Genomic DNA, 27,952 nt, shown 5'->3' on the forward strand with positions numbered 1-27,952 from the left:
GACTCGCAGTGGCCCAAAGATTTTTGTGGGGCGAGGAGGAGCATGCTTAAAAACCCCCCAAAACTTACCCTTTTTTGAGCAGCCTGCATAGGTCCCGCCTTTTAGTACCTAGAAATTACATCCAGAGTCCTATGTATGTCATAAGACCCTAACCAACATATGAAACGAGCGGGCACCTGGGCTGCCTATACAGAGCAGGTGCGAATGGAACTGGAATGGGGCGGTAAGTACAGCCCCATGGTTTTCAGACCGTTACTACCCTGTTCCCGCCCAGCAGAGCAACTTAAAATCAGCCGCTGGGTGTTGACAGGTTATTCAGTTTCAGAGGTACCACGGCCTAACTATGTCCTCACACAATGTCTACACATGCCCACTTCCAACAGGGAAGACTCTGCAGGTCAGGTCAAAACAATACCATGTATTGGCATCATTTGGAGAACCGAAAAAGGAAATGAGAGAGACAAAGAGAGAATATGAGAATAGATTAGTGGCTAACATAAAAGGGAACCCAAAAGTCTTTTATATAAACATAAAAGGGTAGTCAAATGAAGGGTGGGGCCGCTTAGGGACCAATAAAATAGATGATCTTGTGGAGGCACAAGGCATGATTGAAGTAAAAAATTAGTATTTTGCATCTGTCTTCACTAAAGAAGAGGATGCTGCAAATGTCTCAGTAAAGGAGGAGGTAGTATAGAAATTGGATAGGATAAAGCGGAGGTACTTAAAAGGTTGGCAGCGCTCAAAGCAGAAAAGTCACCCAGTCTGGATGGGATGCATCCTAGGTTGCTGAGGGAAGTAAGGGTGGAAATTGCTGAGGATCTGGCCACTATCTTTCAGTCCTCCTTAGATATGGGAGTGAGGCCAGAGGACTGGATGATTGCAAATGTTGTACCCCTGTACAAAAAAGGGGAGAGGGATAAACCTGGCATCTTTAGGCCAGTCAGCCTAACGTCGGTGGTGGGGAAACTTTGAGATAATAATCCGGGACAATATTCATTGGCATTAAGAAAAATATAGGTTAACAAATGAAAGCCAGCACGGATTTATAAAAGCAAATTGTGTTTGACTTGATTGAGTTCTTTGATGAAATAACAGAGAAGGTTGATAAAAGTAATGCGGTTGATGTGTATACCGATTTTCAAAAGGCGCTTGGTAAAGTACCACATAATAAACTTGTTAGCAAAATTGAAGCCAATGGGATTAAAGGGACAGTAGCAGCATGAATGCAAAATTGGCAAAGTGACAGAAAGCAGAGAGTAGTGGTGAATGGTTGTTTTTCAAACTAGAGGCAAACATACAGTGGTGTCCCCCAGGGGTGGGTATTAGGACCACTGCTCGTTTTGATATATATTAATGACCTGGACTTGGGTATACAGGGTATAATTTTAAAGTTTGCAGATAACACAAATCTTGGAAATGTAGTAACAATGCGAAGCATAGTAACAGAGTTCAGGAAAGCATAAACTGGTGAAATGGGCAGACACATGGCAGATGCAGTTTAACGCAGATAAGTGGGAAATGATTTATTTTGGTAGGAAGCATGGGGAGTGGCAATATAAACTAAATGGTACAATTTTAAAGGGGGTGCCGGAACAGAGACACCTGGTGGTATACGTAAAGGAATCATTGAAGGTGGCAGGACAAGTTGAGAAGGCTGTTAAAAAGGCATACGGGATCCTTAGCTTTATAAATAGAGGCATAGAATATGATAGCAAGGAAGTTATACTAAACCTTTATAAAACACAGGTTAGGCCCCAGCTGGAGTATTGTGGCCAATTCTGGACACTAAAGGAAGGATGTCAAGGCCTTGATGAGAGTGCAGAGGATATTTACTAGAATGGTACCAGGGATGAGGGACTTCAGTTATATGGAGAAGTTGTAATTGTTCTCCTTAGAACAGAGAAGGTTAAGAGGAGATTTAATTGAGGTTTTCAAAATCATTAAGGGTTTTGATAGCGTAAATAAGGAGAAACTGTTTCCAATGGCCGATAACCAGAGGACACAATTCAAGGTAGTTGGCAAAAGAACCAGAGGCGACATGAGGGAAAAACATTTACTAAGTGAGTTGTTATGATCTGGAATGTGCTGCCTGAAAGGATGGTGGAAGCAGATTTAATAGTAACTTTCAAAAGGAAATTGGAGAAATACTTGAAGGGGAAAAATTTGCAGGGCTATAGGGAAAAAACAGGGGAGCTGGACTAATTGGATCGCTCTTTCAAAGAGCCGGCATAGGCATGATGGGCTGAATGGCCTCCTTCTGTGCTATATTATTCTATGATTCTATGATTTTCTTATTACTTAAAAGTACAAAAGCTTTCTGTGAAATTCTTTGTTTCTTTTCAAAATATATAACTTTGAAATCACTGGCCACCATTCTCCAAGTTATATTGTTTGAACAGTTATGGGCAGAATGGCCTTCTTGAACTTTCTCCTTTTTAGGGGCTAGGAAAATTCTGTTCTTTTGGTGGCTATGCCAAATAAAAAAAAACAGAGGTTCTCTTCTGGTATGTTTACACCTAGAGAGTGTAATAATTTTACATGTTTTTATAGCAGATAGCTGCTCTGTGAATGGGGGAGGAGAAGAAATGCTCATAATTCAACAGTTATTACGGTACTTTGAAATGTGGAGTATACTTTTGAAAATAGAGGAAACGCTTTTCTGTGGCAGTTTTCTTTTTTTCTCTACAAAGGCATTTGTGCTCAGTATATCCTATTGACTGCCAGTCTAAATTAAGTGCCCTTTCACCAACGTATCCACTATTGGATCAGGACCCGCGAACACTTTCATATCATTGGTTTAGTGGAGTTTCCAGGACTGAATCTTGTGCATTATTTCTTGAATTCTGCTATGAATGAGAATCTGCCTCTTGTGAAGTTTTCTGTTAGGGTTTATCTTGCAGTTTACAGAAGTAGGCCTTGAGTTCATGCCCCAGTTTGCCTCACTATTTCTGTTCGTGTTGAAAGAGAATCTTCTCAACGTCATAAACACCGATATTTACTCGGGGCTGTGAAGAGAGTGGGGGTGATTTCTGGACTGGAGGTCCTGCAGAATTTAACTGCAGGACGTCTTTTACATTTTTTCAGAAGGTTTCCCACCCAACAGCCAGCCAGATTGACAGGTGGGAAAGCAGCCGTGGAGCAGATGCCAGGTACGTAAGAGATTGTAGGGTGGGGTAATCAGAGATCAGGGGGAGGGTAGGAGGAGATGGAGATCCAGGGGTGGGGAGAGTTGGAAATCAGGAGGGATTGGAGATCGGGAAGGGTGGTGGGGGGTCTGAGATTGGGAGAGTGGGGGGGAGTCTGAGATCGGGAGGGGTGAGGTGGGGTAGAGTCTGAGATCGGGAAAGGTAGGGGCTGCGTTTGAGATTGGGAGGGGTGGGGCTGGGGGGGTGGGTGGTGTCTGAGATCGGGAGGGGTGGGTGGAGTCTGAGATTGGAGAGGAACCAGAAGTTAAAACTGGAAATGGGTAGGTTGGGTCAGGTTTGAGATTCACCCGCCCCCAACCCACCCGTCCTTGGGGAGAGGCGGGGGGGTTATAATTCCCCCATAAAGTGTTTCTTTGCTATCAAAGTGCAAGCTGACAACAACATTTTGTATATGTTCATCAACTTGGCTGGGTGAATTGATGTAGACCAATAAGCCTCGTGCTGCCTGGTAATAATCATCATAAGCAGCCTGGAACTGAAGCTTGGAATGCTAGCTTCAAGTTAGTTATAAAACAATCCTGTTTTTTTTAAAAAGAAAGAGAGAATGCTAGTCAATTAAATTCTGGTAATTCTGGTGCCTGAAACTGACCAGCATGTCCAATCTCCACAGTTTCATCACCAAACAATTAAACTCTGACCTGAAGCTTTCTTTAAGCAATAACTAGAATTTGTAATCAGCCAGCTCGGTCAGAAGTGACTCGGAAGCACCACTACTGACCAAGCTGACCGAGTCCTGAAGGACATGTCTGTCAGACTAGGACTGCGGCAGGTGGTGAGAGAACCAACACGAGGGGAAAAACCTACTTGAACTTGTCCTCCCCAATCGACTTGTCGCAGATGCATCTGTCCATGACAGCATTGGTAGCAGTGACCACCACACAGTCCTTGTGGAGATAAAGTCCCATCTTCACACTGAGGACACCCTCCATTGTGTTGTGTGGCACTACCACCGTGCTAAATGGGATAGATTCAGAACTGATCTAGCAGCTCAAAACTGGGCATCCATGAGGCGCTGTGGGCCATCAGCAGCAGCAGAATTGTATTCCACCACAATCTGTAACCTCATGGCCCGGTATATCCCTCTCTCTACCATTACCATCAAGCCAGGGGACCAACTCTGGTTCAATGAGGAGTGCAGAAGAGCATGCCAGGAGCAGCACCAGGCATACCTAAAAATGAGCTGCCAACCTGGGGAAGCTACAACACAGGACTACATGCATGCTAAACAGCGGAAGCCGCATGCTATAGACAGAGCTAAGCAATCCCACAATCAATGGATCAGATCAAAGCTCTGCAGTCCTGCCACATCCAGTCGTGAATGGTGGTGGACAATTAAACAACTAACAGGAGGAAGAAGCTCCATGAATATCCCCATCCTCAATGATGGCGGAGCCCAGCACGCGAGTGCAAAAGACAAGGCTGAAGCGTTTGTAACCATCTTCAGCCAGAAGTGCTGAGGGGATGATCCACATCAGCCTCCTCCTGAGGTCCCCACCATCACAGAAGCCAATCTTCAGCCAATTCGATTCACTCCATGTGATATCAAGAAATGGCTGAGCACACTGGATACAGCAAAGGCTATGGGCCCCGGCAACATCCCAGCTGTCGTGATGAAGACTTGTGCTCTAGAACTAGCCGTGCCTCTAGCCAAGCTGTTCCAGTACAGCTATAACACTGGCATCTACCCGACAATGTGGAAAACTGCCCGGTTATGTCCTGTCCACAAAATGCAGGACAAATCCAATCCGACCAATTACCACTCCATAAGTCTACTCTCAATCATCAGCGCAGTGATGGAAGGTGTCGTCGACCGTGCTATCAAGCGGCACATGCTCACTGATGCTCAGTTTGGGTTCCATCCGGACCACTGGGCTCCAGACCTCATTACAGCCTTGGTCCAAACATTGACAAATGAGCTGAATTCCAGAGGTGAGGTGAGAGTGACAGCCCTTGACATCAAGGCAGCATTTGCCCGAGTGTGGCATCAAGGAGCCCTAGTAAAATTGAAGTCAATGGGATTCGGGGAAAACTCACCACTGGCTGGAGTCATACCTAGCACAAAGGAAGATGGTTGTAGTTGTTGGAGGTCAATCATCTCAGCCCCATGACATAGCTGCAGGAGTTTCTCGGCAGTGTCCGAGGCACAACCTTCTTCAGCTACTTCAGCAATGACCTTCAGTCATCATAGGGTCAGAAGTGGGGATGTTCGCTGATGATTGCACAGTGTTCAGTTCCATTCGCAACTCCTCAGATAATGAAGCAGATCATGCCTGAATGCAGCAAGACCTGGATGACATTCAGGCTTGGGCTTATAAGTAGCAAGTAACATTCACACCACAAAAGTGCCAGGCACTGACTGTCTCCAACAAGTCTAACCTCTGCCCCTTGACATTCAACGGCATTAACATCACCGAATCCCCCACCATCAACATCCTGGGGGTCACCATTGACCAGATACTTAACTGGACCAGCCACATAAATACCGTGGCTACAAGAGCAGGTCAGAGGCTGGGTATTCTGCGGCGAATGTCTCACCTCCTGACTCCCCAAAGTTCTTCCACCATCTACAAGGCACAAGTCAGGAGTGTGATGGAATACTTGCCTGGATGAGTGCAGCTCCAACAACACTCAAGAAGCTCGACACCATCCTGGACAAAGCAACCCGCTTGATTGGCACCCCATCCACCACCTTAAACATTCACTCCCGCCACCACCGACGCAATGTGTCTGCAGTGTGTACCATCTACAAGATGCACTGCAGCAACTCGCCAAGGCTTCTTCGGAAGTACCTCCCAGACCCGTGACCTCTACCACCTAGAAAGACCAGGGCAGTAAGTGCATGGGAACGCCACCACCTCCAAGTTACACACCATCATCCTGACTTGGAAGTATATCGCCGATCCTTCGTCGCTGGGTCAAAATCCTGGAACTCCCTTCCTAACCACTGTGGGAGCACCTTCACCACACGGACTGCAGCGGTTCAAGAAGGTGACTCACCACCACCTTCTCAAGGGCAACTAGGGATGGGCAATAAATGCTGGCCTTGCCAGCAACACCCACATCCCAGGAACGAATAAAATAGGTACACGGCTTCACCTTAGCAGCATTAAGAAAACATTGTGTAATACATTGGCCCAGAAATTCGGCTCTCCACGGTTGAGTACGCACAGAGTACTCACCCGTAGGCCGAATGGAAGTACGGGTTTCCTGCATGCACTGCGCAGGAAAGTGGCACTTCCGATCCTCTGAACGAAGGGGTTCAGAGGTTGAACGCGTGCGCCGGGGAGGCTGCGCGTGCGCTTTGAACTTAGGTTTTTTTTGCAGGTTTTCACGCGAGGTTAAGCCTGTAGGATTTACACATTTAAAAAGCAGGCGTAAGGCCTGCTTTTTACAAGGTAAGTGGTCAATTAATTAATATTAAAACATTTTTTCTGCAGGTTTATTATTTTTAAATACTTTAAAGCAAGGTAAGTTTATTTTTAGCACTTTTTTTATAAAATTATTTTTTTCAAAAATTTAAATTATTGTTTAAAATAGTTATTTAATGTAATTTGTAGTTTATTGAAAAAGTGTGATTTAAAAAAAAAAAAAATTATTTGAAGGTTTAATGCTATTTTGAGGCCCGTAGTATTCATAAGTTTAGACAGGTCTTCCTGTCAATCTTATGAATGGGCTTTTCCCTCCTCCGATTGCCTGCCCATGCCTCACGTGATCCCAGGGGACGCATCGCACCAACTACGCCCCTGGGACACGCAAGCACAGCGCGCCGGCAGCTGGGCCAGGCCCTGGAGCGGAATTCCACGGGGCCCTACAGCTCAACTGCCGCTGCGCAAGGTAAGTGCAGGTCAGGGGCTTGCACCCGCAGGAAGCCCCCAACCCGAATTTCTGGGCCATTGTGTAACACTCCTGTCCTTATAAATCAGTGTATCATCAAATTTACCATGATTAATGGCTTGACAAATCTGCCATAAGTTGATCTATTTTTAATAAATTATTTTAAATCTTGCGTATGGCGAACACTTCCTGTCCACAAACCCTATTTCGAATAACACTTTTCAGGGCAGCATTTTAATGGGATCTTCCTATTGTAAGATTTGGATCACAGGTCACACACAGATTACCCAAAGGGTCTTAGGAGTTGTAAGGCATTTTATTAAGGAGTGGCAGTTTAAGTTAAGTACAACACGCAATCAAGATAGACACAGTAGACATACGACCGTGACAAGCAGCTGGTATCGGTCCCGATCGGACAGATGGCTGGTGTGCGTGAAAGCTCTTCCCTTCCCTTCACCATCTGTGCTAAAAGCTCTTTTGATATCTCTTTTACTCCCTTTTTAGAGGTGGGCCTAGGGTAGATTACCAAAGATACAGTCAACGACCTTTCTAGCACACAAACAGCAGACAGCTAGTCTGGAAACAAGGTCACCGCCATGGTGCAGAATGTTATAACATCCGCAGGGAACCAAGAACATAAGCAAATTCTAAGCGTCTATCCAGTTATTCTAACACCAGTCTGAAGAGACTTTATTGTCTCAAGTTATTTCTTCCAATTCACGATTTCATACACAATGTAAACATAATGGAAACTTTGGCACTGATATTTACAGGGAGCACCGTATAACGGGGGGAAACCCAGCAAGGCTGGGGAAGTCCTGCCGTTAAATTCGGAATTTTTTTCTTCTGTTTCCTGTCCGGCAGCCGGCCAAATTGAAAGGCTGAACAATTACCGGAGGGGAAAGCCAGCGGTAGGAGGTCGCAGCCAGGGACCCTTCGGGACGGTAATGTTCCCTCTAATTTTTTTTTAGGTTGCGCGGCCCATTCAAAATTCTGCGCATGCGCGGTTTTTTCATTTAAGAGCTGGCGAGCTGACTGCGTGGGGCCTCCAGTGCAGCCGCGCAGCTTAAAGGGAACATTGGTACCCGGCAATCGCGTTCGTGGATCAGACAACAGTTGGGATGGGGGTCGGCGATTGCGGGACGGGCATCAGTTGGCGGGGGGTCGGCGAACGCGGGACAGGCATCAGTTGGGAAGGTCAGCATATCGCGGGGCAGGCTTCGTATCGGGGCTGAAGGATGGGGAAGATTGCAGGTCGCAATAGGCCACAATTGGCAGAAGGGAGGCCGATTTTTTTTTTTTGCGGGGCCGGGAGGCGCACTCCTGCACTCCTGGCCCACAAGGACCTTCTGGAGCCAACAGCTCTCGCCTCCATTTCACTGCTGGGTTTCCCGAGCCCTGGGAAACCCGGCCTGCAGCAGTTAAATTTATATCACGATCCCAATTGCATTATGGGTGCCTGATATAAATATGTTAATGAAATGCCCCACCTCTTGAGGTCTCAATCCCTGCTTTTTAGGATTTAATGAGGTCCTGACGACCTCCGCGTTCCCGGCATTTCCAGCTTTCCCCACCCCCACAGCAAACATGTACACCCTCTCCCCTTAAGTATTGAGGCTGATATTTCTGTACAGGACAGTGACTGCTTCAACTGAAGGCAGACCCTGTAGTCTGAACATGTGCAGTATGCACAGTTTCCCAGGATGGATCAGTAACGTTTATTCTACCCAAATATCAGAATGCTTCCCTCTTAGGGATTGAATTTCCATTGGGGTTCTCCTGATTGTCCGCCACAACTTTGGCAGAAGAAGCACAGAAGCCCAGGAGAAATAGGATAACCATAATCATTTTGGTAGTTTGTTTTTAACAGTTCTAGGCTTTGAGATGAGCAAGTTTCCTCTTGCTAGTCAAAGATCCGTCCCCAGACCTAGCTGGCTGACTAACTGCCCCAGTGTCTCTTTGTCCTTTTCACGCTTTGTTCCCAGCAAGTGGGTGCCCTGCCCCTCTGACTTACTCCCATTCAGTGATTTGCCAGTAGAGCTGTCAATAAAATTGGCTACCTTTTCTGCCCCCTTGGGTTGTGGCAAATTTAAAATGAATAAGGACCATTCCAGCTTAATGGGCCTGGGATGAGACAATTGATCCTCAATGCCTTAGTTTGAAATAAACTGTGGGCCACAACATTCCAGAAATAGGTTCATTTGTGTACCTGACCCATTAACAAATAAACCCTTTGTCTAAGTGGATTTAGCATGTGACTTTTCAAACCTGTGCAAAAGCAATTTAGTCTTGATTTTAACCCAGAGCGGGAATTGGGCGGGTTCAGGCAAAAGCGAACAACAAAACCCCCCTGACCTCGGCAGCGTGAGGCCCAGGCAATTTTCACACCCGGTCTTCACCTGCATAGTCCCGGCCAACTGACTGCCCAAAAGGGCGGGAAGCGGCAGCTGGTCAGTGGACATGATTGGAATTTCAGGAGGCCACCGGCTAGCACTGAAGGCACATTCTCCGGCAACAAGGTAAGTCACGGGGCGGAGAGGAGGGTCTCATGTTTGGGATGGTGGGGAGCGTGTGGGGGGAGGTGCCCAGGGCAGAGGTGAGCTAAACTTTTATTGGGCCCGAAGGAGTCCTCCTGCTACTCCTGGCCCCATAAGGAATTATTAAAAAGTTTAAAAATTTACTTGTTTGGACCTCTTCTGGCCTGAGATTCTCTTCCTGCTATCTTGATCAGGCAGGAAGAGACACAATGGCTTCCCTGCTCAGGCCACTAGTTAAATTGCAGTTGGGGCCCGATTACATCATCGTATCCCAATCTGCATAATTTAAAAAAGAACGCTGCTGGATTCAGGCGGGCATCCTTGCCATCTTCTCAGAAGAGCAGGTTAAAGTTCCAGGCAGTGGGACATTGGTGAGTAAGTCACCTGGCTGGTTTTACATGCCCGTTCGCCCAGTTTCTGTTGTGTGGGTAGGGTTGAAATTGCCCCGTTTGTTTTATAACACCATGTTTAAACATAACTTGTTCCCAAATGCTTTCCATGACTTTTTGCTTCCAGCTTAGATTTTGATGTCTGGTACTAATCCTTGGCTGGATTTGAGTCAAGTATTTGAGCTGGAATGATAGGTAGTTGGAGAATCTGGTCAAAGTGCATCGGTAAGGAGGATCTCATTTGATCCATGAACCCATAATGGCTGATTTGAATGCTGCAAACTATAAAATCTCTAGACTGTATGTAACAGAAGGAACCAAGTTGTTGGCCTTGGAAATCCTATTGTGCTTACCAACTCCTGCAGTGAGCCTTACTGTCTGAGAAATTTATCCTCCATGGCAAAGACCAGGCATAACGGTTGAAACTTGCTCTTGCATTAGACCAGAGCCTCTGGCTGAAAGTAACAAGATGCTGATGATGTCTTGAAATTGTTGGCTAGGGTTGTTACTTTTATTGTGCTGAATTTTTGAAATAGATTAATTTTTATATTGTTGTCAGCTGTTACCCTTGAGAGTGGTTAGAACTTTGTTGAGACATCATTGAAAGATCTTTTCTCAAGTTTATTGCCGTGTTTGAGTGCTTGTGTAAGGGAGGATGTGCTTTTCTTACTGTAAGCCATTTTGCCTGAAAATTTCCTGAACACTTTGACAGATTATAGTTTAATGGGGACACCAGAGATATCCTGTGATATCAGTCGATATAAAATAAATTAGCTAACTTTTTGTACATGAACGCAAAACCTATTTTCCCCCTCTTTCTCCTGATACACACCTCACTGGACCAGAACCTCTTGCAGCTGATAGGTTGGATGGCCTCCTTCTTGGCCTCTGACCATGTCACAAGGAGGAACATAATAGCAGTCCAGCAACAACATTCCCTATGATTTGTCTTTTGGTATACTAAGTCAAAAGGTTCACCATTATTAATTTTTTCACCTATAAGACGCAAGAAATGTTATTTATCCTCAAAAATAGTTGCATTGATAATCATGAAATTTGGTTTAAAATTCATGCATGAATACTTCTTTCACAGGACAAAGAACCCAGGGGAATTATTCCACTTGAAAACCTCAGCATCCGAGAAGTAGAGGACTCGAAAAAGCCAGTGAGTTAATCAGAAATTCTAACATTAGAAATAATGTTTTTTCTTGTCTATATTTTAACTCTTATCAGATTTCTATGTTAAATTAGTTATTCCTACAAAGTATTCTCTGATGTGTCAGTGTTCAACAGAAGCAAATTTGTGTAAATTGTTTGGAGGATCTGAGCTATAAGCAAAACATGGCTAATGCTGTAGCAAAGAAATTGCCTTTAAAAAAAAAAAAAAAAATCTTTCAACAGCATATATAGAATGAAATACTGCAGTTTGTTTTTTAAGTGTCCTCTTTGAAAGGGAGAAGTCACTATTCTTCACAAGGTAGTTTGCCTCCATTGAAACCTCAATCAGTGTTCAGGGTTTAATCCTCTATGATTATTACCACCGGTTACCCGGTTGACTGGCACTTGTAATAAGACAAAACAATCAATATAATCTTTTCACCCCCTCCCTCCACAAAGTAGTTTCATTGTGGACACAAAACAAAAATTACGTCCATGGAACCATGCTGCTGAGAGGTAGAATTATAAACATCTGAGCACATGGATTTGATCAGATTAAGTCACTGGAGCTGACATGGCATTGAAGAAAACTACCATTTTCAGCACAGAATTTTAGATGATTAGAACAATGATAGAAAATATTGTTTGCTTGAAGGTAAGGTAGATTTGCAAACTTATCTTTGAAATATAGCATAATTTTTATTTTAAAACTTTAAAAAAAATGTCACGCCAAAAAAAAATTCAAAAAATTTTGTTTAACTTGTATATGGAGTGTCCCAAACAGCCCTAAAATCCTGGCCAAGTGTTTGTGTCACTCCCAATTACGGTATGTGAATTTGAGTGCCAGGCTATCCTCGGGCGAGGCTGGCTGAAGATGGTACTGGTGCTGGAACACCAGGCTACTGAGGTAATAACTTAAAGATAGTGACGTTTTTGGATTTCTATACTGGCCCGATTCCTTGCCTATATTGTTAACACAAATATATATCAAGTTAACATACTTGTCAACCTAGAAAACTAGCCAATGTTGACATGCAGCTTTAAAAAGGTTGACACAGCCCCAAACAGCTGACACTTCCCCTCTCATCCTACCCCAAGTGCTATACTCATTTGATTGCTCCTCTTCTCCCTTTGCCCGCAAGCGGCACTCTCGAGCTCCTACCTGCAACTAGTGAAAGTAGAGAAAGATGCGGGTTCAGGGCTAGGGCAGGGGGGAACCTTCGAGGAAATTTGGCCTGGTGGGCTAGGGGAAGGGAGGGACACAGCAGAGGCAGCTGAACAGATAGTCTCAATCTTAGTGACAAAGAGATCCATGAGCTCCTCGCACTTGTTGTTGGAGGTGAGGGTGAAAGAGACAGGGGAGAAGGGTTTAAGAAGATGGTTTGCAGCAGCGAAAAGAAGCCAGGGTTATCTTTGCATTCCAGGATGATCCTGGAATAGTGAGAAGTTTTAGCAGAGGCGAGCAGGACCTGATGATGCTTTATGTGGTCCAGCAGATCTGGCGCTGAATGGCTAAACCAATTTTCCGCCATATATGTTCAAGTCTGAGTCCTTGGATTTAAGGGAGCGGAGATGAGGGCCATACCAGGGGGAATGCCCAGTGTGAGAGAGAGTAATTGTTTTAATGGAGACTAGGTGGAGGTGAGGGTATGAGTAGCTGCAGAAATGTCATGGTGGATGGAGGGCCAAAGGCTAGACAGTTGGGATTTTGAAAGTGCAGTTGTAATTGAATTGGGAGAGAGTTTTTTTTCAGGGGCGGACACAGAAGGTAGATGGGGGATGTGGGAGCAATACAAGGAAATATTCGGAGATGGTCTTATCTCTGATTGACATGATGGGAATAGTGAGGCCACGTGAGATGGGAAGGTCAATGGGGTGATCGTGAATATGGGTAGGGGAGTTTATATGGAGGGGAGGGTAGGAGGGCTGTGAACTCAGAGGAGAGAGAGGATGAAATGTTGCTTGGTGGAGAGGCTGAGGGAAGAAAGCAGTGAAGATACCTCGGTTACAGTTGACATCTGAATTAATTCTGCTCCTATATTGAAAAATGCACAATAAAATCATAAAACTGTTGATAATTGTAGACTAAAAAGCAAAATCTGAAACAAAACCAGAGAATGGTGGAAACACAAGGCAGGTCAGTCAGCATCAGTGAAGAGAACAGTAAGTTATCTTTTTGGGTGTACAACCTTCATTACAATGATTATAGGTTGTTTAAATTATAGTTGATTGTTACAATTCAAAGCATATTTCAATAAGATAGAAAAATACAGAGAATCCTTTTTAAATAGTACAAAAATGTGATATATTAAAAGCAGATTTGTTAGTTTTACAGTTCCTTAGTAATGGTGTATAATCCTTATTTTTTTAATTTCAGAATTGCTTTGAGCTCTACATTCCGGATAACAAAGACCAGTTTATTAAGGCCTGCAAGACTGAGGCTGATGGGCGAGTGGTAGAAGGAAGTCATACAGTTTACAGGATATCTGCACCAACCCCAGAGGAGAAAGATGAATGGATAAAGTGCATCAAGTGAGCAAATAATTATATGTATACTTCAAAATATAGAAACTGACAATGTAGCTTCTCATATTTTTACAAAACATTGGACTTGTGGAAATGGGGGTACAATGTTTGCAGAAACTATTTGTCCATTAGCAGTTTGCGGTCTGCACAGAGCAGGATTAAACGGAGTGGACTTGAACAGTGTGTTTTATTTGGGAATTTGGAAAGAGTGGGAATTTGGAGAAGAGGGGGAAGGAGTTGTTGCTTTTTGCCTACACTACTTGTAGTGCTTTGTGTTACAGGTAGATATTTAATTTCAGTACCCTTAACTTAAGCTAGATCAAGTAAGTAGTCAAGAAACTACACTGTAAACTAAGTTACCTAAATACAAATTTAATTAAATTTAATTAAATAAAACAAGGTCATATAGAGATGGCAGTGCAGGTGGTGTGCCGCAACTGCAGCATGTGGGAGTTTGTGGAGAGCATTGTGATCCCGGACAACCACATTTGCAGTAAGTGCCTGCAGCTTGAGGAACTTCAGCTCAGACTCTTTGAGCTGGAGTCTGAGTTGCAGACATTGCGGGGCATCAGGGATGGGGAGAGTTACCTGGACACTGTGATCCAGGAGGCACTCACACCCCTTGGGTTAGGTAGCGGTACAGGTCTGGTTAGTGGTCAGTGACAGGAGGGTATGACTGCAACTCAGGCAGGTAAGGGGACCCCAGATGCAGTGCTGGAGGCGCCTCAGCCTTTGCCCTTGTCCAACAGGTATGAGGTTCTTGCTGCCTGTGTGGATGAGGGAAAAGCCTGCAGGATGGATGAGCAAGCTGACCTTGGCACCATGGTGCAGGAGACCATTCAAGTGGGGGGAGTGAAAGGGAATGTAGTTGTGGTTGGGGACAGCATAGTCAGGAGAATAGATACTGTTCTCTGCAGCCACGACCGAGAGTTCCGAAGGCTGTGTTGCCTGCCCGGTGCCAGGGTTAAAGACATCTCCACGCAGCTGGAGAAGAACTTGGAGTGGGAGGGGAAGGATCCAGTTGTCGTGGTCCACGTAGGAACCAACGACATAGGTAGAACTAGGAATGAGGTTCTGCTGAGGGAGTTTGAGGAGCTAGGATCCAAATTAAAAAGCAGAACCTCAAAGATAATAATCTCTGGATTGTTAACTGAACCACGCGCAAATTGGCTTAGGGACAAACAGATTAGAGGTTTTAAATGCGTGGCTCAAAGAGGGGTGTGGGAGGAAGGGGTTTCAGTTCATGGGGCACTGGCACCAGTACTGGGAAAGAGGGAGCTGTTCTGTTGGGATGGGATCCACTTAAACCGGGCTGGGACCAGTGTCCTGGCGAACTGAATAACTAGGGCAGTAGACAGGGCTTTAAACTAATGAAGCGGGGGGGAGGATTCAGGAAAGAGTAAATTTAAAAGCAGCGAGAGAAATGTCTAGGCTCTAGAGCAGAGTAGAGTTTTGGGTAAAAATAAGCAGAATGGGTCAGGAATTGACAGAGAGAGTAACAAAGGTAATAGGGCATCAGTGACTAAGGTGACATCAGGGAAAAATAGAAATAAGTCAAAGCTAAAGGCACTGTATCTGAATGCGCGAAGCATTCGCAACAAAATAGATGAATTAATAGCGCAGATAGAAATTAATAGGTTTGATCTAATAGCCATAACAGAGATGTGGTTGCAAAGTGGCCAAGGTTGGGAACTAAATATTCCAGGATACTTAACTTTTAGAAGAGATAGGCAAAATGGATAAGGGTAGCCCTTATAATAAAGGATGGGATAAAGAGAGTAGAGAGAAAGGATCTTAGCTCCGAAAATCAAGAAGTAGAATCAGTTGGGGTGGAGCGAAGAAACAGCAAAGGGCAAAAACCATTGGTGGGAGTTGTTTATAGGCCCCCAAACAGTAGTTGTACTGTAGGGCAGAGTTTAAATCAGGAAATCAGAGTTGCATGTAACAAGGGTATTACAGTGATCATGGGGAACGTTAATCTACATATAGACTGGGCAAACCAAATTTGCAGTAATAGTGTGGAGGACGAATTCATGCAATGTATGCAAGATAGTTTTCTAGATCAGTATGTTGATGAACCAACTAGGGAACAGACTATTTTAGATCTAGTATTGTGCAATGAGAAAGGGTTAATTAATAATCTTGTAGTAAAGGGGCCTTTAGGGAAGAATGACCATAATATAATAGAATTTTATATTGAGTTTGAAAGTGATTTAGTTAAATCCGAAACTAGGGTCTTAAATCTAAATGAAGCAAACTATCTAGGTATGAGGGGCAAGTTGGCTGCGGTAGATTGGGAAACTACATTAAAAGATATGATGGTAGACAAGCAATGGCTAGCATTTAAAGAATTAATACATAATTTACAACAAATATACATTCCTTTAAGGCACAAAAACCCCACAGGAAAAGTGGTCCAACCGTGGCTAACAAGAGAAGGTAAAGATAGTATTTGATCAAAGGACGAGGCTTATAATTTTGCCAAAAAGAGTAGTAAGCCTGAGGATTGGGAGGATTTTAGAATTCAGCAAACGAGGACCAAGAAATTGATAAAGAAAGGGGAACTAGAATATCACAGAATCACAGAAACCCCACAGTGCAGATAGAGGCCATTCGGCCCATCGAGCCTGCACCGACACATATCCCACCCGATCCCCGTAACCCCTACACCAACACATATCCCACTCTATCTCCGTAACCCCACGTATTTAATCCCCCTAACACTAAGGGTCAATTTATCATAGCCAATCAACCTAACCCGCACATCTTTGGACTGTGGGAGGAAACCGGAGCACCCGGAGGAAACCCACGCAAACACGGGGAGAATGTGCAAACTCCACACAGACAGTCACCTGAGGCCAGATTCGAACCCGGGTCCCTGGCGCTGTGAGGCAACAGTGCTAACCACTATGCCACCGTGCTGAGAGTAAACTAACAAGAGACATAAAAACAGACTGTAAAAGCTTCTATAGGTATGTAAAAAGGAAAAGATTTGCGAATGTAAATTTGGATCCCTTACAGGCTGAGACAGGAGAAGTTATAATGGGGGATAAGGAAATGGCAGAGAAATTAAACAAATACTTTGGGTTGGATTTTACCAGCCCTGAGGAGGCTGGTTTGGAGGTGGGACTGCTGGGAAAATCAAAAAGAATGGGAGCGGGTCCCGAACTCGCTCCCAACCCACCTCCAACCAATATTCCAGGGAGTCGGGTCCCCAGTTTGCGCAGGGACCTAGTGGCGGGAAGAAGATTATAGCTACTTAACTGCCTGTTAACAGGTAGTTAAGAGGCAGTTATGAGACTTTTTCCCATTTTGCGACTTCTGCTGCAGGCTTCCCGACGTCGGGGAACCCCACCAGGGTAAGTGAGGTGTGCTGTGGGTCTGTTGTAATGTTTGTGTATAGATGACAGCTGCAGAAGTGGTGTGAGGGATCCGTTGGGACACTGGTGAGTATCACATTTAAGGAAATGTTGGGAAAGTCATTTTTAATGTGTTTAGATTTTTCTGTAGGTGACAAGCTTTGAAGTGTTTGTGTGGCCTCACCTCATTGGGAAAAGTAACATTTCGCTTCTTTACCTTCACCTGCAGCTGCCATCTGTTTTATCCTAAGGAGAGCGTCATTAGAGAGCCTGGGTGCAAGGGCTCTCCTTTGTACAGTGATTGTCAGTGTTTGACAGCATCTCAATCCTGTCAAACACTGTCAAATCATTTGTCAAAAATAGATGGTTCATGTCCCTTTCAGAAAGCCGGCAGATGAAGCGTTGTCAACGAATGTCATCTGACACCGGCTTTCCCTTAATCGGCCAGCAAGCCCGCAGGGCGGACTTAACAAGGCCAATCAGGGGAAAATAGCGTCTGTGCGTCGGACGTCGCTGGGGGCGGGACTAGAACCCGGAATGCAGCAGTCCCGCTCTCAACTTGTCTTGGTAAGTAAAATACAGCCCCATGTGTCTGTCTTCATGGAAGAAGACGCAAAAAGCTTCCTGGAAATAGTGGAGAACCAAGGCTCTAGCGAGAATGAGGAACTGAAAGAAATTAGTATTAGTAAAAAAAATAGTACTGGAGAAACTAATGGGACTGAAAACCAATAAATCCCCTGGACCTGATGACCTATATGCTAGGGTTTTGAAAGAGGTGGCTATAGAGATAGTGGATGCATTGGTTGTCATTTTCCAAAATTCCATAGATTCTGGAATGGTTCCCGCGGATTGGAAGGTAGCAAATGTAACCCCACTATTTAAGAAAGGAGGGAGAGAGAAAATGGGGAACTACAGACCAGTTAGCTTGACATCAGTAGTAGGGAAAATGCTAAAATCCATTATTAAGGACGTGGTAACAGAACACTTAGAAAATCATAATAGGATTGGGCAGAGTCAACACGGATCTATGAAAGGGAAATTGTGTTTGACGAATCTGTTAGAGTTTTTTGAGGTTGTAACTAGCAGAATAGATAAGGGGGGAACCAGTAGATGTGTTGTATTTGGATTTTCAGAAGGCATTCGATAAGGTGCCACACAAGAGGTTATTAAGCAAAATTAGGGCTCATGGGATTGGGGTAATATACTAACATGGATTGAGGATTGGTTAACAGACAGAAAACAGAGAGTAGGAATAAACGGGTCATTATTGGGTTGGTAGGCTGTAACTAGTAGGGTACCGCAAGGATCAGTGCTTAGGCCTCGGCTATTCACAATCTACATCAATGATTTGGATGAGGGGACCAAATGTAATACATCCAAGTTTGCAGATGATGCAAAGCTGGGTGGGAATGTAAGTTGTGAGGAGGATGCAAGGAGGCTTCAAGGGGATATAGACAGGCTAAGTGGGTGAGCAAGAACATGGCATACGGGATATAATGTGGAGAAATGTGAAGTTATCCACTTTGGTAGGAAAAATAGAAAAACAGAGTATTTTTTAAATGGTGAGAGATTGGGAAATGTTGGTGTTCAGAGGGACCTGGGTGTCCTTGTACACGAATCACTGAAAGTTAACATGCAGGTACAGCAAGCAATTAGGAAAGCAAATGGTATGTTGGCCTTTATTACAAGAGGATTTGAGTATAAGAGTAAAGACGTCTTACTGCAATTATATAGGGCCCTGGTGTGACCACACCTGGAGTATTTTGTACAGTTTTGGTCTCCTTACCTAAGGAAGGATATACTTGCCATAGAGGGAGTGTAACAAAGGTTCACCAGACTGGTTCCTGGGATGGAGGGATTGTCCTATGAGGAGAGATTGAGTCGACTAGGCCTATATTCTCTAAAGTTTAGAAGAATGAGAGGTGATCTCATGAAACATACAAAATTCTTACAGGGCTTGACAGGGTAGATGCAGGGAGGATGTTTCCCCTGGCTGGGGAGTCTAGAAGCAGGGGTCACAGTCTCAGAATAAGGGGTTGGCCATTTAGGACTGAGATGAGGAGACATTTCTTAACTCAGGGTGGTGAATTTTTGGAATTCTCTACCCCAGAGGACTGTGGAGGCTCAGTCGTTGAGTATATTCAAGACAGAGATTGATAGATTTTTGATTATTAAGGGAATCAAGGGATATGGGGATAGTGCCGGAAAGTGAAGATGAGGTAGAAGATCAGCCATGATCTTATTGAATGGCGGAGCAGGCTCGAGGGGCCAAATGGCCTACTCCTGCTCCTATTTCTTAAGTTCTTATGTTCTTAGTGTTCTGAGGATTGCTTTTATTTGAAGATAGATTAAACATTATTTGCCAATTTGTGACAGTTTCGTGCTGTAGGCCCATGCTTGCTAGGAACTTTATTGAGCCTGCCCAAACTTATTTCACATCTAGCAGCTAGCAGTCAGAGGAGACTTGCATCCCATCAATCTGGGTTGGATTTGAACCCAGGCCCAAGAGATAAAAGGCCAGTGTCCAATCCACTGCACCACCTAGTTCTTTCAATTAGCAAGCTCACTCAGTGAGGCCACAGGATGGCTGGTGTGGGAAATGCAAAAAAATGTCACATTGGTGCAATAGGGAAGCTCTTCTGAGGTTGGGGCTGAGGCATATTGTTGGGGCAGAGTAGAGGGAGTTTTATTTTCCATCTGGCTGTGCAAATATCTCACTTGAGAGAGATTGGTGCTGATACTGAATACCTGAAATAGAAAGAGTTCCATTTCTCATTTCTAACGTTCTGCATCTTGATGAACACAAGAACAAAACTTTGGAGAGAAAAAATGTGAAAAATTAAAAAAGCATCTTTTTGCTTCTTACAGATCTGTCTTGTGAAGAATTAGACAGGGGTTGGGGAATATAAATGTAAAGTCAGTCCAAAACTCTATATCATACCTAGCAGCACTCAGCTGAATGAAGGGCAAGATTTTGAAGCATCACCTCAGCACTGACAGAAGTGAAGACTAGTGCAGAGTTATCAGCCCCAGAGCATGGGTATGTCAGCCATTGCTGGATATCTCTTACCACAAGGAACATACAGAGCTTAGGAGCATCATGGCTCCTCCTGGCTGAGGGAGCAGGGGAGTATTTAAGATTAGGAAAAATGCACAAACCTTTTGCAGCAGTTCACAACTCACAAGACAATCACAACAGTAAAAAATATTGAACACATGCCTTTAAAGATTGAATAAAATTATTTTGGTTTTCATGTATCTTGGTGCTGGATGACTTGCTCATGCAGCTAGTTAGTTGGATGCGATACAGAAGGACTGTTACTTGTATCTGTGACTAGCCTTGTATCAGTACCAGGGATCATAGAAACATAGAAGATAGGAGCAGGAGTAGGCCATTCGGCCCTTCGAACCCGCTCCGCCATTCAATGAGATCATGGCTGATCATCCAAATTCAGTACCCTGTCCCTGCTTTCTCCCCATATCCCTTGATCCCTTTAGCCTCAAGAAATATATCCAACTCTTTCTTGAATATATTTAATGAACTGGCCTCCACCGCCCTCTGTGGCAGAGAATTCCACAGGTTCACCACTCTCTGGGTGAAGAAATTCCTCCTCATTTCAGTTCTAAATGGCTTACCCCTTATCCTTAGACTATGACCCCTGGTTCTGGACTCCCCGGCCATCCGAAACATCCTTCCTGCATCTAGTCTGTCCAGACCTGACAGAATTTTATAGGTTTCGATGAGATCCCCTCTCAATCTTCTAAACTCCAGTGAGTATAAGCCCAATCGACACAATCTCTCCTCGTACATCATTCCTGCCATCCCAGGTATCAGCCTGGTGAATCTTCGCTGCACTCCCTCCATGGCAAGAACGTCCTTCCTCAGGTAAGGCGACCAAAACTGCACACAATACTCAAGGTGCGGTCTCACCAAGGCCCTGTACAACTGTAGCAAGACATCCTTGTTCCTGTACTGGACCCCTCTTGCTACGAAGGCCAACATACCATTTGCCTTCTTAACCGCCTGCTGCACCTGCATGCTTACCTTCAGCGACTGGTGCACAATAACACCCAGGTCTCTTTGCACTTCCCCTTCTCCCAATCTATTGCCATTCAAATAATAATCTGCCTTCCTGTTTTTGCCACCAAAGTGGATAACCTCACATTTATCCACATTATAGTGCATTTGCCATGTTTCTGCCCAATCACCCAACCTGTCCAAATCATACTGGAGTTTCCCGACATCCTCCTCGCAGCTTACCCTCCCATCCAGCTTTGTGTCGTCTGCAAATTTGGAGATATTACATCCAATTCCCTCGTCCAGATCATTAATATATATTGTGAACAGCTGGGGTCCTAGGACCGATCCTTGCGGTACCCCACTAGTCACTGCCTGCCACTCGGAAAACGACCCGTTTATTCCAACTCTTTGCTTTCTGTCCGCCAACCAGTTCTCTATCCAAGTCAATACCTTGCCCCCAATCCCATGTGCCTTAATTTTGCACGCTAATCTCTTATGTGGGACTTTATCGAAAGCCTTCTGAAAGTCCAAATACACCACATCCACTGGTTCTCCCTTATCTATTTTACCAATTACATCCTCAAAAAATTCCAGTAGATTAGTCAAGCATGATTTACCTTTTGTAAATCCATGTTGACTTTGTCCGATCCTGTCACTGCTTTCCAAGTGCTCTGCTATTACATCTTTTATAATAGACTCTAGCATTTTCCCCACTACTGATGTCAGGCTTACCGGTCTATAATTCCCCGCTTTTTCTCTACCACCTTTTTTGAATAGTGGGGTAACATTAGCTACCCTCCAATCCATGGGTACCGTTCCAGAGTCTATCGAGTTCTGGAAGATGACCAGCAATGCATCTACTATCTCTAGGGCCATTTCCTTAAGTACCCTGGGATGTAGACCATCCGGCCCTGGGGATTTATCGGCCTTCAGTCCCATCAATTTTCCTAACACCATCTCCCTACAAATACTGATTTCTTTCAGTTCCTCCCTTTCATCAGACCCTATGTTCCCTGGCATCTCTGGGAGGTTATTTGTGTCCTCCTTTGTGAAGACAGAACCAAAGGATGTATTTAGTTGGCCTGCCATTTCCTTGTTTCCCATTATAAATTCCCCTGATTCTGACTGCAAGGGACCTACGCTTGACTTCACCAATCTTTTTCTCTTCACATATCTATAAAAGCTTTTACAGTCAGTTTTTATGTTCCCAGCTAGCTTACTCTCATATTCTATTTTCCCTTTCTTAATTAATCCCTTTGTCCTCCTTTGTTCACTCCTAAACTGCTCCCAATCCTCAGGATTATTGCTTTTTCTAGCCAATTTATATGTCCTCTCCTTGGATCTTATGCTATCCCTAATTTCCCTTGTTAGCCACGGTTGAGTCACCTTTTTTGTTTTATTTTTATGCCAAACTGGGATGAACAAATTCTGTAGCTCATCCATTCGGTCTTTGAATGTTTGCCATTGCCTATCCACCGTCAACCCTTTGAGTGCCATTCCCCAATCAATCCTACCCAACTCGCTCTTCAGACCATCGTAGTTTCCTTTATTTAAATTGAGGACCCTTGTCTCTGAGTCAACTACTTCATTCTCCATCTTAATGAAGAATTCGATCATATTATGATCGCTCCGACCCAAGGGGCCTCGTACAACAAGATTGCTAATTAATCCTTTCTCGTTACATAATACCCAGTCTAAGATGGCCTGATCTCTGGTTGGTTCCTCGACATATTGGTCCAGGAAACCATCCCGTAAACACTCCAGGAATTCCTCCTCCACAGTATTGTTACTAATTTGGTTGGCCCAATCTATATGTAGATTAAAGTCACCCATGAGGACTGCTGTGCCCTTATTGCACGCTTCTTTAATTTCCCTTTTAATGCCATCCCCAACCTCTGCCTTACTGTTTGGAGGTCTATATACCACTCCCACTAATGTTTTTTTCCGCTTAGTATTTCTCAATTCTACCCATACAGATGCCACATCATCAGAGCTAATATCCTTCATTACAATTGTGTTAATCCCTTCTTTAACCAGTAATGCTACCCCACCTCCCTTTCCTTTTTGCCTATCTTTCCTGAATATCGAATACCCCTGGATGTTGAGTTCCCAGTCTTGGCCATCCTTGAGCCACGTTTCCGTAATCCCAACCAAATCATATTCGTTTGCTGGAGTCACTGTGGCTCATTGTTTTGGAACATGATGCCTGCAGCTGCTTGTGCAGAGCTGTGTGATGGCATAGAACTTTTGCTGAGATTAGTTGCTGACTGACCTGTGTATGCACAGAATACTAAGCATCTGGGAGTTCCCCTAATCCCTTCCTCATAATTGTTTGTAACCATTCTCCAAGGGAATTGAAGCCAACTCCAATTTTTTCATGAATTTAATAGCAATGAGAATATTTATAATAAATGGTCCTACAGCTATATGTTACTGAGGTTGCCACTGTAATTTTCACTGGTGCTGCTTCATGTTCAGTGACAGACTGCACTGCACATAACTATTGTTCAGCCTAGTCATGCCATTGTCCAGTTACATATATTTGGAGACAATTGATTGCCCAACACAGACTGTGGGGATGAAATTTTCATGAGGGTTCTCCCCTACGTCCACTATAACTTTGTTGGAAAGCCGCGTAAACATCTTTTACATCGTTTTTGTGGGCTTTCTGTGGCTCTTCCGCCGAAGTTACGGTAACCGGGCGGAAAAATCCTTGCGTAAATTCAACCCCCATGTATTCGAACATTTTACTTTTGAATATTGAATGTAAGATCTGCATTCCTAAATAAGTCCATTAGCACAGTCGACCTCTGCCCTGCACCTCGTGGTTCCTCATCTTGCCCCTTGCTCTGCTGTCCCATTATCCTTTTGTGTCCTCATCCAAATTGATTGGAGCATTGGCTACAGTGTCCTGTCAGGCAGCACCAATGAAGTGATAGCTGTTGACTGTTTAAACCAACGATGGCCATAATTGTTGAAGAATGAAGCCAGAGGATTGAATTGTTTAGGTTATAGCTTTAACATTTATATTCAAAGTCTTAAGGTTTCTTGTTTAGATTATCTTTATTTAACGCTTCTGTCTTCCATTATGTTTTACTTACAGGGCTGCAATCAGCAGAGACCCTTTTTATGAAATGCTGGCAGCAAGAAAGAAGAAAGTTTCCTCAACTAAAAAGCATTAAGATGATGGCATTTCATGCAGCTTGAGTCAAATATCTTTCTAACATTGGCCATATGACCTAAGGAGGTCTGTTTTCAAGTGTCAATAACCACAGTGCATTCTGGGGCTGGCTATGTGCTTGTGCTGGAGAGAAGTGCTGAAAGTTAGAAGGCTCTTATGACCTTCTGTTGCCTGCTCCTCAACTAATGAGGAAATAGTTTTTACTCAGCAATCTCTCAATATTTCCCTCTACACAGCTGGTCTGTTTGTGGAGTCCAGGGCCGCTACTTTACCTCCTCAAAGCTTTATATTTCTTATCAAGACTCTCTTGATTTAACATTTTTTGTTGCAAGGGGCCTATGATTCTATCAGCCATATACAAAGGACTGTCATCACTGAAAATCCATGTCAGCTCTCGTGAAATAAATAGAAAGCCATGGAAAACGGCCATCTCTGAAAGTTGGTGAGGTCAGAGTTTTAATGTTTCAAGTGCCAATGGAAAGCTTGATTGGTGTTGGGTACTGTGACTATGATTTATGATGTGTTGGGAAAATGGGGGTGTCCAATCAATCCAGTTTGATGGAGAGAGATGATGTGTGGTGACATGGAAATTGGAAAATGAAGACACTCCTGGAAAGAAGCCAGCCACATTATTACTGAGAATATTGTGCAAAAAGAATTGTCTGTCCATCAGATGATACATTTTGACTTAAATTTTTAACTGAAGCTTTTTGTTTATAGATGTTTTACTTTTTCATGTTGTTTCCCATTTTTCAATGCACTGGTAGACAATTGCAGAAAAAAAGAGATGACTAAGCAGTATTAGTCTATTTATCAGAGCTGTATATACTTAATGTATAGATTTCCTTTTGGATTATTTTGTATTTGTTCAGTTGGTTTTAAGTTGTGATGATAAATTGGTGTCAGTAATTTTTCATCCTTTGCCATTCATACTTGTAATCTAGCACTGACAAACCAGATCAAATAAATCAAATTCTGTGTAACCAACATGGGGATCTACTTAATGTACTTTTAACTGTTACATTGCTTAGAGTCCTGCAGAAAACATCTCTATCCTCATCAGCTGAATACCCAATTCCTGAGTCAGAGGGTTGACATTTCTGTATTACTGTCAATGTGAAATTGTTTGTTTGGTTCTGTTATATGTAAACATTAAAAAGTTATTATTGTGTTACCAATTCACACATGATTTGTAAAATGAACCAAATGCTTCCCATAACAAATTGCAGTGTATATTTTTTTAAACCTAAAAATGTGATTTTGTTGAAGCTTATTGCAGATTTTTATTGCTCACATTGAGAATAAAATAATAGACACTGTTACGACCAGTTCAGAAATGGAAAATGTAGAAGTAAGGCATTTAACAGTTCTAAGAGTGATTTTTATTAATTCCATTGGCAGGTCAGCTTTTTAAAAAAAAAAATGATTTAGAAATAATGAGAAAAACTTGTCAATAAGAGTTAGTTGCGGGGTTTAATTCCTAAGTGGGAAAATAAGTACCACAGACTTGAACTATAATCTGGCTATTTCATCTAAATCTGCTTCCAGAAATTTGTTCTCCTTCACAGTCCTAATACTTGCAAATATTTTTGTACCATTTTGGAACTTGTGGGCTGGCTGTTTTAGTTTGTGTTGTCTCTTCAGTTTTATACCTGGCTTGACATTTTGCACAGCGTTAGGGCCATTGATTTTTACTATCTTCACAAATGACCCAGATATAAATGTTGTGGCCCACAAGTTCCAAGATGGTACAAAAATACTTGCAAGTATTAGGACTGTGAAGGAGAACAAATTTCTGGAAGCAGATTTAGATGCACTGGGGGAATGGGCCAAATTCTGACAAATGGTAGTTAACCTAGATAGCATTTGGGTAGAACCAGCACCAAGTATACTTACACTTTATGTAGAACAGAACGGTTGAGAAAAAAGGGTCTTGGCATGATAGTTCATAATTCTCTAAAAGTTCATGAGAAGCCATAACCAAGCAAATAGGGTATTAAATTGTATTATAAAGACTATTCAATACAAAATATAGCACACCATTTGTCCTTGTATAAGACCTTAGTTAGACCACATTTAGAATACTGTTGCCAGGGCAGGAGAATTTTAGCTATGAGGAGAGATTGGATAGGCTGGGGTTGTTTTCTTTGAAACAGAGGAGGCTGAGGGGAGACTTGATTGAGGTGTATAAAATTATGAGGGGCCTATATAGAGTGGATAGGAAGGACCTATTTCCCCTAGCAGAGAGGTCAATAACCAGGGGGCATAGATTTAAAGTAATTGGTCGAAGGATTAGAGGGGAGTTGAGGAAAACTTTTTCCACCCAGAGGGTGGTGGGGGTCTGGAACTCACTGCCTGAAAGGGTGGGAGAGGCAGAAACCCTCATCACATTTAAAAAGTACTTGGATATGCACTTGAAGTGCCGTAACCTACAAGACTACAGACCAAGAGCTGGAAAGTGGGATTAGGCTGGATAGCTCTTTCTCGGCAGGCACAGACACGATTGGTCGAATGGCCTTCTGTGCCGTAAATTTCTATGATTTTATGATCTAGTTTTGATTCCCTCATATGGTGGGTGCTATAAAAGGCTTTGGAAAAGTTTCAGAGGTGAACTACAAGAATGATTCCAGCTTAAACAATCTTAGTTACTCAGATAGGCTTAAAAAGCTTGGTCTATTCATTTTAGAGATGTGTAGATTTTGGGGTGAATTGATAAAGATATATAAATTAGTTAAAGGACTAGATTGTGTTCCTATTGGTAACTATTTTAAATATGATAGATTGGAGCAGACCAGGGGTCATGTTGTATAAGTTATGTATGAGTAGGGCTAGGTTAGATGTTCTTCTTTTCCCAGAGGATAGTAGAACTATGGAACAAGTTGCTGGCTTGTAGGACGAGTGCTGACTCTGCATACCTTCAAAAGAGAGCTGGACCAATTCCTGCAAAAGGTAGGTGAAATATCAGGTAATGTAAGCATGGTCAATGTGGTCTCCTAGACTAGTTTTGATTGTCTAAAGGGGTTGAGAGGAATTTTCCCTTTTTGGCTTTAGTTTTTATCTGTTATTTTTTGCCTTTCTTAAGAGATTAAATGGCTGTTGGTGAGCAGGAGTGTCTAAACATAATGATTCAGGCATCATGACTGTGGGGCAGGCTTGATGGACCAGATGGTCTTTTCCTGCCTGTCATTTGTGTATGTTTATATGTTTGTATAATGCCCATTCTAAAAATAAAATTAAACCTGTTGTAGAATGGGGGATGCTGTAAGTTAGCACATTTTTCTTTCACTTCTGAGATGGGTTTGACTAGGCTAGCCTAATGAGATGAAAGCAAAAGACTGTGGATGCTGGAAATCTGAAATAAAAACAGAAAATGCTGGAAATACTCAGGTTAGGTAGCATCTGTAGAGAGAGAAACAGAGTTAACGTTTCAGTTTGATAAAGTTGAAGAACTGCACTTGGAGGCACAAGATAATTTCAATACTGTAGTTAAGGATTCGAAAGTGAATGAACAAATGAAGAAACTGAATAAGTTGGAGAATCTTGTTGGTCATTCTTGAGGGTGCTAAGATGAGAGAATAGCTGCAGTGTCACTGCTGAAAATTTTAAACTTACCTGAAACAATGTTCTCCAGAACTTGCGTGGGTACCCTAAACACTGCAGCTTAAACTCAGGCTGGATAAGAGGCCCAGAGGAATTATCCTGAAAACATGGAGGTTTCCAAAGTTAAGCTTCTGAAAATGT

The 27,952-nt window shown here is 43.3% G+C and overlaps 2 protein-coding genes across 7 annotated transcripts in view; both read left to right on the top strand.

Moving 5' to 3' along the window:
* The window catches only part of cyth1b (cytohesin 1b), a 260,252-nt gene extending 234,867 nt beyond the window's left edge, over positions 1-25,385 (top strand). For all 6 annotated transcript variants that reach the window (XM_085963766.1, XM_085963764.1, XM_085963765.1 and 3 more), the window contains 3 exons: positions 11,060-11,131; positions 13,502-13,656; positions 24,134-25,385. In XM_085963766.1, coding sequence (XP_085819892.1) covers positions 11,060-11,131; positions 13,502-13,656; positions 24,134-24,212 — 306 coding nt within the window. In that variant the 3' untranslated portion in view covers positions 24,213-25,385. The remainder of the gene's footprint in view (positions 1-11,059; positions 11,132-13,501; positions 13,657-24,133) is intronic.
* A 168-nt stretch (positions 25,386-25,553) lies between these two features.
* The window catches only part of LOC147102876 (dynein axonemal heavy chain 17-like), a 908,504-nt gene continuing 906,105 nt past the window's right edge, over positions 25,554-27,952 (top strand). Inside the window, exon 1 of the mRNA XM_085963770.1 lies at positions 25,554-27,160. The gene's annotated coding sequence lies outside the window, so the exon portion shown is untranslated. The remainder of the gene's footprint in view (positions 27,161-27,952) is intronic.

This window comes from Somniosus microcephalus, chromosome 21 (assembly GCF_052327205.1).
Source record: "Somniosus microcephalus isolate GS21.2 chromosome 21, FLI_Smic_1.0, whole genome shotgun sequence".
Taxonomy (NCBI): Eukaryota; Metazoa; Chordata; class Chondrichthyes; order Squaliformes; family Somniosidae; genus Somniosus; species Somniosus microcephalus.